General features: G+C 56.7%; 1 protein-coding gene across 5 annotated transcripts; it reads left to right on the top strand.

The window, feature by feature from the left end:
• Window positions 1-2,458: 2,458 nt before the first annotated feature.
• On the top strand, window positions 2,459-17,647 carry Det1 (DET1 partner of COP1 E3 ubiquitin ligase). Of its 5 annotated transcripts, none has more exons than XM_090321498.1 (5): window positions 2,461-2,621; window positions 10,886-11,981; window positions 13,693-13,880; window positions 14,827-15,018; window positions 17,173-17,647. In XM_090321498.1, the coding sequence occupies exons 2-5, from the start codon at window positions 10,896-10,898 to the stop codon at window positions 17,360-17,362; spliced, it is 1,656 nt and encodes a 551-aa protein (XP_090177624.1). In that variant the 5' UTR covers window positions 2,461-2,621; window positions 10,886-10,895; the 3' UTR covers window positions 17,363-17,647. The 5 variants fall into 5 exon arrangements, with proteins under 5 accessions (XP_090177625.1, XP_090177624.1, XP_090177621.1 ...); XM_090321495.1 differs by lacking the exon at window positions 2,461-2,621 and adding an exon at window positions 3,822-3,845; XM_090321497.1 differs by lacking the exon at window positions 2,461-2,621 and adding an exon at window positions 9,831-9,900.
• Window positions 17,648-18,020: the final 373 nt, after the last annotated feature.

The following is an 18,020-nucleotide window of genomic DNA, read 5'->3' as shown; positions in this document are numbered from 1 at the left end:
CCAGAGCCCGCTTGGCGCTCGTGTGGCTCACATTGAAAAAGCAACCAAACCAACAAAAGCCACCCCGCGTACCTGGACGCACTCGGGGACAACCTGCCCACGCCGGGGAGGAAGGGGCGGCCCACGCTCCGCCCGCCGGGGCCTTGGCTCGGCTTCTGTCCTGCCCGCTTCGTTCGCCGCCGCCAGCACGACTCCGGAGGTCGTCGTGGGAAGGAAGGGCCGACGCGGAGGCAGGGCGGGGGCAGGGCGGCTTTCCCGAGGACCCCGGGCCCGCGCCTCCCCGCGGCGCCCGGCCCCGCGCTGTCCTGGAGCACCTTCTCCAAGAAAGCGGGTCCTGGACGGGCGCCCCGGGCGCTGTCCACGCCCGGTGCTGAACGCGGGCGCAGGGCGGGCGCAGGGCGGGCGCCCCGAGCGGGGCCCCGTCGGCGGGCGCGCGCGGGTCCTGCGCACCCCGAGTCCGGGGCGTCTGCGCGCAACAGGTCGGCCGTCCCCGGAGTGCGCCGAGGGCTCGGCGGGGTCCCCGGGTCGTCCGCTCCGAGGCCGGGGGGCCGCCAGCCCCGCCACACCCCAGAACCCGGGCGGCGGAGCGCACGCCGGGCCTCCCGGACAGGCGTGGACGGGGCCGGCGCGTGGGGCGGCCGGGGGCCCGCGGACCAGGCTTTACCTGCGGCTGGGGAGGAGAGGGGAGGGCGCTTCGCTCCGGATCCCCAGTCCCGCTGTCTGGAGGGGCGCGGGCGGCGGGGCCCACGACGGGGCGAGCGCTCGGGGAGGCGCCCGGTCCCCTCCCTCCGTCCCCGGGCGGAGCTGGGGCGCAGCCGGGCGCCGTGCGCTCCGCAGCCTCTGCTCGGGGGGCCCCCGGGAACCGCGGCTTTAAAGCCCGGACCCGCTCACAGGTGGCCTGTCAGGGACCAGGATGCTGGGGACGTCATCCTGGAGGGGGGGGGAGCAGGAGGGGAGGGGAGGGGTCACCCCGCTTCACGGCGACGGCCTCCTGTGGCCATGGCAACCGCTTCCCAGGTGACCCCGGAGCCCCTCCGGGCAGCCGGGTCCTGCGCCCCTGCTCCCCCGGGGCCCCGCGGAGTCCAGTCCCGGGCTGGGCTGCCGTCTGCCCCTGTCGCTGGGCGGACTCTCCTTTCCTCACTGCCCACTCGGGTTCATCTGGCCATTCCCGGCACCCAGAGCGCACACCCTCTCCCTCTCCAGGCCCCGCGCTCACTCCAGGCCGCCTTCCGGAGCCCAGTGGGGAAGGAGCCAGCTGGGGTGGCAGACCCCCACCCCGGGGGAACAGCCGAGGCTCCAGAGCACGCACGCCTGGCTGGAAGACGTGTTGAGAGTGTTGACTCTCCCTGTGTTTTACACTCTCAACGCAGTGACAGCGAGATGGGATGGTCTTACAGAAACCTCTGTGGTTCCCATGTGTCTGGAAGAGGGGGCTGGCTCGTGCTTGCCTGCCTCTGATCTCCCTGAAGACAAGGGCTGGGGCCTGGGCCTGCCACCTTCTCCTTCCCTTTGCACGGTGCCACCACCAGTTACTTGTCACTGACCCATTCTTTTTTTTTTTTTTTTTTTTTTTTGTAACTCAGGGTCTGGGCACTGCCCCTGAGCTCCTTAGCTCAAGGCTAGCATTCTGCCACTTTGAGCCACAGCTCCATTTCTAGGCTTCTGGTGGTTCACGGAGATGAGTCTCACAGACTTTTCTGCCTGGGCTGGCTTTGAACCACAGTCCTGGGTAGCTTGCATGACAGTCGTGTGCCATCAATGCCTGGCTGAGGATATATATATATTATTGCTGTTTTTTTTTTTTTTTGCCAGTCCTGGGCTTGAGCTCAGGGCTTGAGCACTGTCCTTGGACTTTCTCAAGGCTAGAGCTCTACCACTTGAGCCTCAGCACCATTTTGGGCTTTTTTCTACGTATGTGGTACCAAGGAATCGAACCCGGGTCTTCGTGCATGCTAGGCAAGCACTTTAACCACTAGGCCAAACTCCCGGCCCCTGTTTTTTAACTCTCGGCAAATAATTAACAACCACTCACTCTGGGAGGCAGAGAGGTGGCTTTTGTTTTCTGTGTTTTCAATATCCTCACTGTGTTTCGCAGAGTATTTTGAAAAGCAGACGCCATCTTTCTTCCTTGGGTTGTGAGTTGGTGGGAATTGATGTTTGACCTTGGAGAGGCCTTGAGCCTCTGTGGGCTCCCCTCATTTAGAAGGAGAAGGGCTCCCCCCTTTCTCTCCCTCACAGGGCTCGAGTGATGATCACGAGGGAGTCTGGGGAAAACTACCAATGCTGTTTAATGCAGGACGTTCTTCCTTACCGCATCAAATAAAATGGCCCAACCATGACGGTCTCAGAGCGACTTGATCTGAGGTTTATCACCACAGCTCATACTAATTTCGAATTAGGTTACAGATAAAGGGAAAGCACGCGATTTTCCTTTCATGTTTCCCCAGGGTGTTCCAATGTGCAGATAGAGGCCAGAGGAGCCTGAGTGGAAATCACTTCTGCACAGCCTGGACCGCCACACCACCCTTTCATGAAAAATGTCCGAAGCAGCCGCCCAATGTGTGAAGAAGTCACCTGGTAGTTTAGTCACGGAGGCATGAATCATGGGAGAAAGGAGAGAGGTGAGTTTTTGGCATTCCTAGGACAAGAGGACCTGAAAGACTCGCGGATGGCTCTGCTGGTCTTAAGAAAAGACAATTAGTAGGTTAATCAACATGCCCAAAGAGGTCGTTTTATCCAGTGCTTCCTCTTGTTCTCACTAGTCTTGATCAGCTGCGTGTCGGGGACTCACGCCCATCATCCTAGCTATTTGGGATGAGGTCCCAGGGTTGTTATTTAGCAGGAAAGTCTGTCTCCAAATAACCACTGAAAAGCCAGAAGTAGAGAGCTGTGGCTTAAATGGTAGAGTGCCACCCTTGAGTTCAAGCCCCAATACCGACATTACACACGTACACACACACACACACACACACACACGCACACCACACATTCACGCACATGCAATCTTATCCCCGTTTGTTAACTTGATTTGGAAACAACACAGTTTCCTGGGGAATTCTCAGTAAGGCCATTGTTTTCCTATCATGAGGCAGAAATCTGTTTAAGTGCTGCAAGAACCTGTAGTTTATGGGTTTATGTTCATCCGCTCACCCCAGCAGCCTTGGCTTGGATGCTAGGATTTCATTCTGAAATAACATTTCCTCTCCGTTAAAACAATGTCCTGTTGCTGTAGGCTGCGAGGATTCGTGGCCTTCATGAGTTTTTAACTGCAGGCAATAGAGGGTCATGAGCAAGAGATTTGCAATTTATGTCAAATTTATGATGCCCTATCTGAGCTGTTCTCTTTGTGGCTTCTTTTTCCCTTCATCCCATTTAAGCCCTTAGAAGATGAGGTAGGGGTTCCTGCAGTGACAGTGTGTCCTCCCCACTCCTGTTTTAAGTGTGTGTGGTACTGGGGTTTCAACTCAGGGCCTCGGCACTGTCCCTGAGCTTTTGGGGCTCAAGATTAGCGTGCTGCCACTTGAGCCACACCTCACTCCCAGCTTTTTGTTGGTTAACTGGAGATGAGAGCCTTGTGGACTTCTTGTGTGTGGTGGGGGAGGGCTATCCTGGTTTCAAGCCTCAATCCTCAGGTCTCAGACTCCTGAGTAGCTGGGATTGCAAGTGTGAGCCCCCTTACCCCTTCCATGCCTGGAAAAGGCCCAGGTTTTTGCCTCTCTGTTCCCCACAGACAGGACGAAGTGCTCAGTCCCCCTCACCACAATCCTCCCCCTCGGATCCTTTGGTCAGCCCCCGTCATCACATTGCCTACATAGCGCTGCTTCTGCGTCCTGTTCTGCTCGGAGGTGAGGCACGGCAAGCCCTGCGTGGCTTGTGGAAATGAAGGCCCAGATCAAATGATCAGGTGGGACTTCTCCATGTATTCTCCTGCCTCCACTGGAGTGCGTGTTATTAGGGGAACTATGGGAAAGACTCCCTACTTCTCTCTTTCCCAGAATCCTTTGAGTTTGTGCCCCTAACATACACGCACCCACCATTGAGGGGGGGGGTGGAGGGAGAGAGAGTATTTCTGGTGACTGGCGCCTATCATCCTAGCTAGTCAGGAGGCTGAGACCTGCAGATCGTGGTTCAAAGCCAACTGGGGCAGGAAAGTTGGTGAGACTTTTATCTCCAATGAGTCACCAAAAAAAATCCACAAAAAAACAAACAAAAAAAAAACCCGGAAGATCTTGGCACTATGACTCAACATGATAGAAACTGGCCTTGAGCTGAAAAGTTCAGGGACAGTGAGTGCCCAGGCCCAGAGTTCAAATCCCCATGACTTAAAAAAAAAGTGGAATAATTAGTGCATAAAGAACATGGACGGGTCCGGCTTGATACTGTCTTCCACATGCATGCTTCTCTAGAAGCCACTATTTGGTCCGGGATAACAGTGTTTCCAATTGTGTTCCTTAATGCAAAGCGGAACTCTATTGGCACTGTGAAATGTATACACACATGGTGCCCTGTGCTGCCAGAGAGAGCCTAACACGATTTGCTAACATGCATATGGTGCTTTCTCCCAAATGCTATGGTTTCCAGAGCCCCAGAGAGGAGGGGAGGCCTTGATCTGTACTGTAGATAAGCCTGGAAGCCCAGCATTTGAGGTGATTAATGGCCCAGGGCCCCAGTCTGATATGGAGATGGGAAAGCCTTGTTTAAACTCCTGTTCCAGCCCCCGCTGCCCCACCACCATGGCCTTGTTATCTTAGGAGGTCAGAGCCAACCTGTGTTTAAGCGACCCAGGCTGGCAAGGGCACACCTCCGTAGCCCTGTCACTGCTGACAGAGGCAGGAAGCCTTTCTGGAAGCCCGCCTCATAGTACTGGGGGCTTGGAAAGGAGCCCTCGATTTCCCAAGCAGGTGTTCTGGGACGCCCCCCTTCTCCCCCCCACAGCCCACTCCCTTTGAGGAGATGGGCCAAGAGGCCCCTGGGTGGCCTGTCAGGAGGAGAGTGGCAGATGGCTGGGCAGGTGTTCCAGCTGACTTAACAACCTTATCAGATGGATGTGGGGCCCAGGCCCTGGCAGACAGGAGCGATTAGTGAAGGCGCCGAGAGCCCTCCCTCCCCCCCACACACACTGGCCTCCCTCTCTTCCATCTCTTCAACCTGCCTTGAGCCTGGTCTTGGGACCCTCAGGGCTCTCAGCCGCTGATATTCCAACCATACCATTCTCTCTGGTCCCAAGAAGGACCCTGGCTGTCCTGGAAGCCTGCTAAGGCTGGTGAAGAGATGATGGCTTGGAGCTGGATCCTTCCTGGGGTCACACAGGCTGGCGTGGCATCTCCACACACCCCACTTTCTGACCCTAGATGTTTGTCACTCTGAGACACCCCACGGGGTGGAGGTATGCAAAGAGCATGCACTCTGCGTGGCCTCATCCACAGAAAGGGGTCCAGCGGCCACCTGGACGGATGTATCAGCTGTGCACCCTAAGAACCAACTCTCTGTGCCTGCACCCCGCCCAGCTCAGCTTCTTTATGGGCACAGTGATGCTCTCCCCCTGCGCACAGCCACCTGTCCCCATGTCTCCGGGCACCACACTGCCTTGCTCCAAGGGCAGGGCTAAGCTTTTGGGGCTCCTAGAGCTGGGTAGTGAGGTGGTACTTAGGGAAGAGCTCATGTCTTGTGGGTGTCCAGATTACTCCTCCTCAAGTTGTCCCAGCTTCTTCTTCCCTACAGGCAGCACTGGTTGTGTGTGTGTGTGTGTGTGTGTGTGTGTGTGTGTGTGTGTGTGTGTGTGTGTGCACGCACATGCATGCACCAGTCCTGGGGGGCTTGAACTCAGGGCCTGTGCTGTCCCTGAGCTCTACCACTTGAGCCACAGATTCACTTCTGGTTTGCTTTTCTCTCTCCTCCCCCTCCTCCTCCTCCTCCTCCTCCTCCTCCTCCTCCTCCTCCTCCTCCTCCTCCTCCTCCTCTTCCTCTTTTTCTTCTTTTAATTGGTGATAAAAGTCTCACAGACTTTCCTGCCTAGACTGGGCTGGCTTCAAACCATGATGCTCAGCCCTCAGCCTCTTGAGTAGTTAGGATGACAGCCACGAGCCACCAAGTGCCTTCTGGGATTGCTTATTGGAGGAATAATTCCTGGCCCTGGAGAGAAGGGACTGCTGTCCGCCTTCCGGCTGCTTCCAGCCAGTCTCAGCCGCTCTCCCCTGACAGTTCTCCTAGGTGTGATTGAATTTCTGCGTCTTGCAATTACCTCTAATTTCATTGTGAAGAAGACAGCGTTCTCTTGCAGCTAAGAAGCTAGGTGTTCACACCCGGCCAGCGATGCACACCATCCTTTTCCAGGACCGGGGCGGGGGGCTCTGCCTGGACCCCAGCTGCCAGGCCCTCACCTTCCAGCCATGGCCCCCTGCCCTGCCCCTGTGGAAGGGGATGAGGGGGAATTCTGAAGTGACCCAGGGGACTCTCCGTTTAAAGATGACACCCCATGGCCTCAATAGAAATTTGGTGCAGCACATCGCTTTGGGTTCTTGGGTCCCACCCAATGTGAGAAAAACCAGACAAGAAGTGAACATAGTAAAAATGCCATAGGAAAGTTATTAGACGGGAAATGAGGACCAGAGCTCGTGTGGGGGCCACGTGCCACGTGCCACGGGAAAACAATACTTCATCCTATCTTCAGCTGTTTTCTGTCTTCTGGGCTGCAGAAGACATTGAACTCCAAGGCAGCCAGCATTCACCTGTGAGTGTCTCAGACAGGCGAGGCCTGCATCTTACCATCTTGTGGAAAAAGGTAAAACTTTTCCAGAGGAAGAGATCAGCTCAAAAGCTACAGATGGTGTCTCTCCCCCCACCCCCGTCCAGCAGCAATTAGGGCAGGAGAGGCAAAGGAGAGGAAGCCCTAAGGCTGTGCTTAGCTTTTCTCTAATTCAACCCAGAAGTGGGACCCTAGGAAAAGGGCCGTGGTCCCTTCCTCCAGCTTCAGGCGGGCATGCTGGCATCCCCGCTCTCAGGGAAGGTAAGAGGTAAAGGTAAGAGGTGAATGCTGTCAAGGCTAGGCCAGGGAAAGTGGCTAGGGAGAGTCCAGGGGGGGACTCCCAAGGCTGACGTCAACCCAAAGGCTTCCTCCTCCGGGAGAAACGACTGGAGTCAGGAAGCGATGTATCACTTAGTTTCCCAGGGCAGAAGATGTAGCAGTTGATGGGGATCCATGCACACCACTCAAACTTGAACCTGAACCTGCAGGTGCTCGCGATCACGCCCAGGGTGGAAGCAGGGCCATCTCAGCATCTGCTAGTCCAAGGCCAGATTTCACTTGCTGGATGAGGGCTTGAACCCTTGCCCTGGTGGGCCTCTGTGGGTCTGACGGTAATTCACGGGCATGACGGTTTTGTAAGTCACCTTCGCTATTAAATAATTACCACACACGCTGAACACTTTGGAAGCCGCCAACTTCTGGCCTCATCTGTTATCCCCTGACGTGTGCAGTGAATGGGGGATGATCCAGAGGCGGTGGCTTCTTGGAAAAAATTGGGATAAAGGAACTTCAGTGCTCAGGAGTGGGAACGCGATGGAGGGGGGGCAGCATGGGTTGTGTGCAGGACTTCCAACCCTGTGTGTTGGCGTAGAACAATCTCCGAAATGCTTTCATGAAGGAACAAAGCCACGGGCACAACAATGTGTGAGGCAGTCCATTCATATCCATAGAGGAAGATGACAGAGCTAGTTATAGTGTCTCTGTTCATAATTTACATGGCCCCCGTGAGTGGTTAAGTCCAGAGGGGCAGACATACAAAGCCCTGAGGGGAGGGGAGGGGGGGGTGGAAAGTGGCAAGTTCCTGTTTTCCCTCTATTTCTATGCTAATTACAGGTTCATGACTGTATCCTTTGGCTCAGATAGGATGTATTTAATATTCAAACCCTCACAATCTCAATGGCTTCCTCACCCTCCAGCCCCCCTCTTGCCGTTTGGGGGTGAGGGGGAGGCTGATGGGGGAAAGGAACAAGAACACACAAAAAAATGGCTTTCCAGGGCTATACAGCAAGCTAGAAATGCTGGGATGGAACTGGTATTCAGAGAAGGTGGGGAGGGTCAGCCTGGGGAGAGGGGAGGAGGTCATGAGTCTGCCCTCACTCACTCGGGCTTATAGCCCCATCCATGAGAGCGAAATCCCCAGAATGTTAAGACAAAGTGCCCTGACCCAGTAAGAACTAAATAAAAGCCAACTTTTTTATTTACAGGCATGAGCCACTGGTGCCCGGCTTCCTTTTTTAAAATTATTTTTATTTTTGCTTATGTGGTTGGTACCAAGGAATTGAACCCAGGGCCTCAGGCATGCTAGGCAAGTGCTCTACCACTAAGCCACATTCCCAGCCTGAGCCAACATTTCTTGAGGGGCAAATATGTGCCAGGCAGAGGGGCTGACATACAATAACTACGTCATCCCCCCACTCCCCGCCACTGTCTCTGTGATACAGAAACTACAATCACTCCTAGTTTACAGATGGGAAGACCAACTCCGATGAGTTAAGGAACGTGTAGGTAGGAAGTACTGAGGCGTACCTGGACCAGTCTTCTGTGCAGAATCCCACCCCCCTTCAGCTCAGTGAGCCCCCATGCTTTCTTGTGTTTCAAAGTAATGAGCTCTCAGGGAAAGTGTATGAACCACTGGTCATCAGGGAAAAGAAGGCCTGGGGCCCTGGTTCTCCAGTAGCTCCCACACAGTGGCGATGCCAGGGCAGTGCAGCAGGACTGCATGTCCGAGGGAACGGAGTTCCTTCCCTGATCTATCTCTCTCATTGCAGGCCAAACATGAGGATAACCTTATAGTAAAGGGATATACTAGCTGCTGGGGTATCAGGCAGGAGTGTGGGGGGGGAGAGGGGGTAGGTAGCTTTGGCCTCTGTTGTTGCCCTTAAGGAAAACAAAGCTATAGAATGTAGAGAGAAAAGTACAGTGAACTCAGGCGCTCCTCCAGTGCTTTTGACTTAAACCATTAAGCCCTCCTGGGAGGGTCGGTGGTGGGGAACAGAGAGCGGAGGCCTGACCACTGAAATGAAGTGCATTTGACGGGCAGGAAGTACTCAGCCTCCACAGAGCTGCAGGATGGCTACATATATAAATGTGTGTATAGAGAGAGATGCATGAGTATATGCATGTACATGTGTATCCATCCATATTTGCTGTACATAATAGATGCTCTATTATACAATTATTATATGTATATATGTATCCATCCATATTTGCTGTACATAATAGATACTCTATTATACATTATATGTATATGTATGTATGTATCCATCTATACTTGCTGTACGTAATAGATACTCTATTATACGATTGTACATTACACACATTCTGTTATCCGTTATACATAACGGATAATGCACTATTATATAGTACAGATGGTATATTACGTATTCTACATAGCAGATACGCTATACTATTATATATGATTATGTGTTCACATATTACATTATCTGTTATCTAGTAGGTAGCGGACTGTTACATATCATATTATTATACATACGTAAATATGTCTAGGACCCAAAGGTCGAGAGGAGGAAGCAGCTGGCAGGAGACTGAGCTGAGGCGCAGGGGAGGCGAGGAGGCCCGGCCCTCCCTCCCCCTCCCCCCCGGCCCTCCCTCCCCCTCCCCCCGGCCCTCCCCCGCCTCCCCCAGCCTTGCCCCGCCTCCGCCGGTCCTCCAGCCGCCAGGGGGCGCAGCACGCGCCGTCCGCCGGCGGGGCCGCGCAGGCGCCGACTTCCGCTCTCGTTCAGCCTCACTTCCGGCTGCGGGCGGAAGTGGCCGTCCGCGGGCTGGTGCGGGGCGGGGTGAGGGAGGGGGCCATGGCGGGGGCGGGCCCCGGGGCGGCGCGCTCGGAGCCGGGCCCCTGAGCGGGGACGCCACAGGTGAGGACTTCCTTTAGGCCTCCCCGGGGGGCGTGGACCCGGTTCCCCCACACGCACCCGACCCGCCCCGCTCCCGGCCCCGCCCCGCTGCCCACCGAGGCCCCGCCCCGGCCCCGCTCCCGCCCCCCCGCCGTCCACTCCGCCTCCCCGCCCCGCTCCCGGCCCCGCTCCCGCCCCCTGCCGTCCCCCCAGCCTCCCCGCCCCGCTCCGCGGTCCCGGGCGGTCCCGGGCGGCCGGGCCCTCGAGGCCGGGGGCGCGCGCCCCGGCTCAGCGTGGAGTCCCGGCGCGGGGGCGTCTTTCCCTCCCCGCCCGGGCCCTGTGCTGGGTGTGGGACGGCCGTGGTGGTCGTGGTTTAAGTGGGGGCCCCGTGGTGTGTGCGGGCGCCTGGGCGACCTTAGCCGCCTGGACCCGTCTAACGCCCCGGCCCTCGCCTTCTCCCCTGGCGCCCTGGGGTCTGCGCGTGCGAGGGCTCTGCGCTTCCACTCTCCTTAGCCACTGGAGGTGGTGCTGCTCCAACTCAGGGGCTGACCGCTTCAGCCCCAGGCTAGCTCGCTACCTCTTTGAGCTTCCATGCCGCTTCCAGTTCTCTGGTGGTTGGACAGAGACCGGAGGGACTTGGCCGCCCAGACTGGCTTCCAGCTGCCATCCTCAGATCTCAGCCTCCTGAGTAGCCAGGATTGCAGGTGTGAGTCACCAGCGCCTGACTCGAATGTAATTCTTACGGGGTTCAGACCCATGCACTTGTGGGTAGAGTCCGTGCAACGCTCCTGTGAGCTGTGTGTGGTGGAGGAAGTTTCCCGCGGCCCTCTTCCTTTCCTCCGGCCTGACTGGAGACTTCAAACCCTCAGACCGGCTTCCTGACTGGACAGTTGGGAGTCTATAGGAGCCCCTCGGTTCAGGAGATAAGAAATCTGTGTGTCTGTCTGTGTCTACATGTCTGCCCAGGGTTCAGCCAGCTTCATTTTCTTGCCTTCCCTCTCTGCAGAGATGCGAGCATGGATCATCACGTCTCCACCATTAAACCTCGGCGAATCCAGAACCAGAACGTCATCCACCGCCTGGAGCGCCGGCGCATCAGCTCGGGCCGGGCGGGGACCCACTGGCACCAGGTGCGGGTGTTCCACCAGAACGTCTTCCCCAATTTCACGGTGGTCAACGTGGAGAAGCCCCCCTGCTTCCTGCGCAAGTTCTCGCCCGACGGCCGCTACTTCATCGCCTTCTCCTCCGACCAGACGTCCCTGGAGATCTACGAGTACCAGGGCTGCCAGGCGGCGCAGGACCTCCTGCAGGGGTGCGAGGGGGAGATCCTGCTGTCCAACGGCAGCGACCAGCGCTCCGTCAGCATCCGGGGCCGGCTCTTCGAGCGCTTCTTCGTCCTGCTGCACATAACCAACGTGGCCACCAACGGGGAGCACCTGAACCGCGAGTGCAGCCTCTTCACGGACGACTGCCGCTGCGTCATCGTGGGCTCGGCGGCCTACCTCCCCGACGAGCCCCACCCGCCGTTCTACGAGGTCTACCGCAACAGCGAGTCCGTGACCCCCAACCCCCGGTCCCCGCTCGAGGACTACTCCCTGCACATCGTCGACCTTCACACCGGCCGCCTCTGCGACACGCGCACCTTCAAGTGCGACAAGGTGGTCCTGTCCCACAACCAGGGGCTCTACCTCTACAAAAACATCCTGGCCATCCTGTCGGTGCAGCAGCAGACCATCCACGTCTTCCAGGTGACCCCCGAGGGCACCTTCATCGACGTGCGCACCATCGGCCGCTTCTGCTATGAGGACGACCTGCTCACCGTGTCCGCCGTCTTCCCCGAGGTGCGGCGGGATGGCCAGGCCGGCGCCGCCAGCCCCTTCCGGGACCCCTTCATCAACTCGCTCAAGCACCGGCTGCTGGTGTACCTGTGGCGCCGGGCGCAGCAGGACGGGAGTGCCCGGGCCAGGCGGCGCTTCTTCCAGTACTTTGACCAGCTGCGGCAGCTGCGCATGTGGAAGATGCAGCTGCTGGACGAGCACCACCTGCTCATCAAGTACACCAGCGAGGACGTGGTCACGCTGCGCGTCACGGACCCCTCCCAGGTACGGCCGCAGACCCGGGGTCTTCCTCCCCGGCCGCCCACTGGGCCCGCCTCTGGGATCACCCCGTTCTTCTTCAGGACCCTGCAGATGGGAGTCTGGGTCTGGTATCTGTCTCTTCTTGACTGGGCCTTGCTTCCTAAGCTTCCGGTCTCCCGTGGTACTGTTGTTAGAGCCGTGTTCTGAAACGGCATGTGCTGTGGGTGAGATCCCTGCCAGCGCTGAGCGTTCTGAGCCAGCACAGGTGAGTGTGCACTTCACTCCGGGTACACACTCCGGGATGTCTGTGCACTTCTGGGCCTCACTCCCCAGTCCGCCTCGGAGGGAGGCAGGTCCTTGTGTGTGTGGTTGTGAAGATCCTGGTGAGACCCTGACAGGATGTAGTGTCGTCCAGGCCTGTAAGAAAGGCCTCGAGTCAATCTTTTTTTTTTTTTTTTAGCTTTGAGCTATAATTACCTTTCTATTTTGGAGTGAGTAGTTCCCAGTGATCACTGCTTTGAGATGAGTCTTTTTTCCCTTTGCTAAAAGGTGACCTATTTTTTTTTTCTTTCCTTCCTAGTAGCTTCAGTCAGTTGAGGCAGAGATGCTGCCAACGCTGTGTCCTTTACTCGAGGGGTTTGAAACTTTAAACCCGCCTCTGTGCTCCTCCCTGGGTTAACTCAATGAAGTTCCAATAAGGTTAACGAGCGGGAAGCACATGCAGGCACAAAGCCTCGTCATAGTGTGGGCTTCTTCTCAGGTTGCCCTCTGTCCTATTTAATTTACAGCCAAATTTAATTTCCAGGTGACCACGAAGCCAGGTAATAGGAGCCCTGGGAAAGACTAATTCCTAGTAAAACAGGTGGGCCACATGGCTCCAGAGATTGGTGACAGCAATTTCGACTCAATCAGACCCCCGGCAGGCCACAAATCCCAGTGTTCTGAGAACCTGTGGAGGCCTGATGGAAGCTGGAGGAGGAAGTGACTCACACAGCTGACTCCTCATCCCGGGGTTCTTGGAGCCTCCTGTTGGACAGAGCAAAGAGCTGGAGGTTCCCAGGGGGGCTAGGAGATCAGCCTCTCCTCCACTTAGGACATTTGAATGCTTTTCAGGTCCCCCCCCAGGTTTTAACTGCTCTATGTCCCCAGTGCACCTTACAAATGCTCCTGGCTGGAAGAGCACTTAGGGGAAGGAAAGGGGAAATGCCCCTCTGACTTGTCACTTGTTCCCAGCCACAACTTGCTTGAGCAGTTTTAGCCCACAATGTGTTTCAGGCTTCTCTCTGCATGTCAGAACTATGAAGAGGGGAAAACAAATGCCCCCCAAATCCAACTTTCAACTGCACACATAGAGGAGAAAAATCATTTGGCCACAGCAGTCCAGGCTGCAACTCACTTTCCCAGCAGGAAGGAAAATTAAATCTGGCATTTTTTAAAGTGGGTTTTTGGGGTTTTTTTTGTCTCAGGGTAGGTTGGGAAGCAAGTGAGGAATAAACACTTGGAAGGGGGAAAAAAACCACTCAATTGGCACAGCTTGAGCTAAAAAGATGGAAACCCTTGCCATGTTGTCATTCTAGCAGCCCAGATGCAGTGGTTAGCTGGCAGAGCCGGGTCCCCAGGGAGCCGTGCTTCCATGCTAGGGTCAAGCTCAAGTGTTGGCCTGGCTTGTTTGGGTGGTGTGTGGGCCCTCCCTCCGCGGCCCCCAGCTCCCGCCTGCCCATGGCTGTGTCCCTAGGCATCTTTCTTTGTGGTGTACAACATGGTCAGCACAGAGGTGATTGCCGTGTTCGAGAACACCTCGGACGAGCTTCTGGAGCTCTTCGAGAACTTCTGTGACCTCTTCCGCAACGCCACCCTGCACAGCGAGGTCCAGTTCCCCTGCTCCGCCTCGAGCAACAATTCTGCGCGGCAGATCCAGCGCCGGTAAGCCGTCCCTAGCAGATGGGCTCAGCAATCCTCCGGAAGCCAGTGGCCGTTTCCTCTTCCCCTGCTCACCTGGCCCCCTTCACCACCCATCCCCTGTCCTGCCCGGCCTCCCCCCTTTGCAGTGCCCCTGGGCACTCTCTGGCTCTCTCGCACCATATGTGAGCTGCAGAGAGGGTGGAGGCTGTCTCAGTGTCCTCAGCAGTGCACTGAAAAGCATGTAACATTTATTGAATGAACAGTTAAGGAAATCTTTAACCACTGCAGCCCTCCCCTCACATAAAATGAAGGAGTAGAGATACAGACTGTAGAAGAGTGGAGAGAGTAACAGTGTTGAGAGCTAAGCCATCTGTGCTGCATGGTGCCTGACTGACTTAGCTCAAGGAGCGGAGACTTATGGCTGCAGAGAAACCAGTTTGCCTGAGCAGGGAACTCCAGGAAGGGTCAGGAGCTTGTCACTCCCTGCACCTCTGGGCAGCTACCCAAGAGGCAGAGAGAAATCAGGAGGGTCACGCAGAGGTTCTTAAAAGTAGCAGTCCAGAGGCATGGAGGAAGGTGGTTAGAAGGACTCCAGGCCCAGGACACTGCATCTGCCTGGACTTCCGGCTCCTGAGGCAGTCAGTCTCGGGCTCTTATTTGGGAAAGTAGATTTTGAGTGTTTTCCACAGTTGCACGGTTATCAGCAGTGCGTGGAAACCGGGTCAAACTCCAGGTGTGTCCCTCTTGCACTTTGGGGTCACCTTGGTCAGCTGATGACCTAGTGTTCTCCTTTCCTGCTCTTTTCTGTTGTCTTGAGGGTATCCGTAGCTTGCCACGCGTGGGATGTGTGAGATTCCCGTCCCGGGCTTCCTTTGCTCTACAGAATGAGTGGTTTTAAACTTGTGTTCATCGCTCTGCCAGCCAGGCGCCTGCCACAAAGCCCTTCCTCACGGGTCCTTCGTTTCAGGTTCAAAGACACCATCATCAATGCCAAGTACGGTGGGCACACGGAGGCGGTGCGCCGGCTGCTGGGCCAGCTCCCCATCAGCGCCCAGTCCTACAGCGGCAGCCCCTACCTGGACCTCTCGCTCTTCAGCTACGATGACAAGTGGGTGTCCGTCATGGAGCGGCCCAAGACCTGCGGCGACCACCCCATCAGGTACGGCGTTGACGTCACGGCCCCCCTTCCTGGCCATGCGTCCTGTGACCCGGCTCCCCGTCCCCGGAATATGCTGGGTGCTTTCCCCCCGCTACACCCGCGCCCACTTCACACGTGGAGCTCAGTGTTGTCCCCTTGCAGCAGGGATACTGCTGCACTCATAATAATCCGGCACACTCCACGTGGTTCTTGTGTTGGGGACTCTGCTGGCGCGCCTGACTCGGGACTGCGCCCAAGACCAGGGCACATGGAAGCAGTGCTGCTGTCTCTGGAGGAGGCGCAGTCCCACCATTCCGCCTCACCATTCTGCGTATTAAGTGGGTTGCTGCAGTGTAGTCTGCACAGTTAATCACCATGATGTTTCCTTTGGAAGATCGTAATCAAATTGCAGGGGGGGAGGTAATTTTTTTTTTTTTTTGTGCGTCATGGGGCTTGATCTGGGCCTGGGCACTGTCCCTGAGCTCTTCACTTCAAGGCTACCACCCTACCTTTGGAGCCACAGCCCTACTTCCCATTTTCTAGTGATTAATTGGAAATAAGAGTCTCAGGTCCTTTTGTGCCGGGCTGGCTTTGAACCTTGATCCTCAGATCTCAGCCTTCTGAGTAGCTAGGATGACAGGCGTGAGTCACCATCCTGCAGAGGTAAATTTTTGATCATGGAAAGTTTTAAGCCTCAGTGTGAGGTAGAACGCCATGGACCCTCTGTCCACCTTGCCCACCTCAGCAGTGGGCAGGACTCTGGGGCCAGCCCTGGGTCTCTTCCTCCACCAGCACGCTCCCCCTCCCCGCTGTTGCCTGGATTCATTTGGTGCAGGTCCCAGCCCTCCAGACATGTCCCCTGCAAACAGCTCAGTTTGTATGCATAACAGACCAAAGAGGTCTTTGTCCTGTGTAAAGAAATGAACCAGAGCTCCTTAGTACCACAAAGCAAGCAGACCATTTTCCCACTTCCCCGTCGCCCTGTTGGCGCTCCTCTCCTGGGCCCTGTGTGCCAGGCCTGGAGGTCTGGCTCCTCCCCCTTTCCCCTCCCCTGCTGCCCACCCAGAGGTGTCGTCCACCTCTCGACGTCCCCACCCTTCCCTGTCTCATAAACAGGCAGTCGGGTGCACAGGGCTCCCTCTCGGTGACAAGCCCTGGGTATCTGCGTGGGGGACCATGCAGGGGAGCTGAATGTGCCACACCCACATAATGGACCCATTTGCTGCCGTCAGGAGATGCCGTCCTGCCGTGGGGACAGTAAAAGCCTCAGAAGGGGTCATGCTGTGACTTGCACACCTCCTTTCTTCGTTCCAGTCCAGTCTTTGCCAGTGTGCTTGCCTACCTGAATGAGGGGTGCCTTTTACTCAAGGCAGCTTGAGTGACATGCTTGACTTCAGAGGTGTGCGGAAAGACAGGAATGTGGCCTTTTTCATTAGGATTATTGGTCACACAGTATTTTAGGTACATTGGAGTAAGTGAAGTACATTATTACAATTAATTTCACTTTTGTCTTTTTGCTTAGTTTTTCGAGACTGAGTCTCACCCTGTAACTGAGGCCTCTGCTTCCCAAATGCTGGTAGTTAGGGTTGTAAGCATGTACACTATGCCTGGCTGGCCGTTTACTCGTGTGTGTGTGTGTGTGTGTGTGTGTGTGTACATATATACATACACGTGCCGGTACTAGGGCTTGAACTCAGGGACTCTTCCTTTCAATTGGCTTTTTCGCCCAAGACTGACACTCCACCACCTGAGTCACTCTGCTCCTGGCTTTCTGGTGATTAACCGGAGGTAAAAGTCTCAAGCACTTTCCTGCCAGGCCTGGCTCTGAACCACCGTCCTCAGGTCTCAGCCTCCTGGCAGCTGGGAGGGCAGGTGGAGCCGCGGGCGCCCGGCTCATGGTGAATTTGTTTTCGTGTGGCTGCCTGAAAACAGGACCCACGTGGCTTGGATCTGTGGCTCGCGTTCCACTTCCCGCCCCGGCTTAGACGGTGTCCAGGGAGGCTCGGAAGGGAGAAGGGGCCGGGGACTCGGGACAACTTGGGGAAGTTCGTAGTCACTGCCCACCGTGAACAGAGCAGGACATTTGGGGGGCTGAAGCTGGGAAGCCCTGCGAGGAGGGGCCCTGCCCTGCCCTGCCGTCTCAGTGCCCCTGCTCTCTCTCCGCCGTCCGTGCAGGTTCTATGCCCGGGACTCTGGCCTCCTCAAGTTTGAGATCCAGGCGGGCTTGCTGGGCCGCCCCATCAACCACACCGTGCGCCGCCTCGTCGCCTTCACCTTCCACCCCTTTGAGCCCTTCGCCATCTCGGTGCAGAGGACCAACGCGGAGTACGTTGTCAACTTCCACATGCGGCACTGCTGCACGTAGGGCCCAGCCTGCGGGGAGGGCCCCGCCCCGTCCTGTCCGTGCACGCCCCCCGGGTGAGCTGGTGGACCCGGAACCTCCTGGCCTGCTCCTGGTGCCACCGACGACAGCACCACCCAAGTCCCCTGGAGTTTGTGCAAAGAAGAGAGAACTCGGCGTCGCCGCTTGCGGCACGCGCTCGGCGTTCCGGCTGCTTCCCGAAGCAGACCCGACAGCAGGGCTTTTATATATATATATATAAATATATATATAGGAAAATAAATGAAGCTGTGCTATTTTCTTACTAAAGTGTATGCCGTGTGGTGACTGCTGTACGTCCTTCTCACTGCAGGCTTTCTGAGTTCTTGGGGTCTAGGAGGAACTGGGAGATGGGCAGGGGGCCATCTAGGCCACAGCTGGCCGTATAGACGGCAGGTGTCCGCCAGGCCCGCCGCCTTCCCCGGGGCTCTCCTGGTAATCACACTTCCTCATGTGGAAGCATGCTTGCGCCGGGGCCATCTGCCACGCAGGTGCAAGAGCAGGCAGCCCCTGGGGCACGGCAGACACAGCCCTGGGTGGCACACATGGTCCTTTGGGCAGGGTGGCTGGCACACTCGGGGAGATCAGACGGCCTGTCCCCGGGGCTGCCCAGCTGTCACAGCCCCCGCCACCACCCTCTGTC

This window comes from Megascapheus bottae, chromosome 30 (genome assembly GCF_031878675.1).
Source record: "Megascapheus bottae isolate mThoBot1 chromosome 30, mThoBot2.hap1, whole genome shotgun sequence".
Taxonomy (NCBI): Eukaryota; Metazoa; Chordata; class Mammalia; order Rodentia; family Geomyidae; genus Megascapheus; species Megascapheus bottae.
Note: the sequence above shows the minus strand (reverse complement) of the source record. Positions and strands in the feature narration are given on the sequence as shown.

Bases quoted from the DNA above. Each gene is read 5' to 3' on its own strand.
- Det1 (XM_090321496.1), top strand. From the start codon at position 10,471: ATGCCGCTTCCAGTTCTCTGGTGGTTGGACAGAGACCGGAGGGACTTG. The intron at 11,982-13,692 runs GTACGGCCGCAG...CTGTGTCCCTAG, and splicing joins GCGTCACGGACCCCTCCCAG to GCATCTTTCTTTGTGGTGTA. The intron at 15,019-17,172 runs GTACGGCGTTGA...CCGTCCGTGCAG, and splicing joins TGCGGCGACCACCCCATCAG to GTTCTATGCCCGGGACTCTG.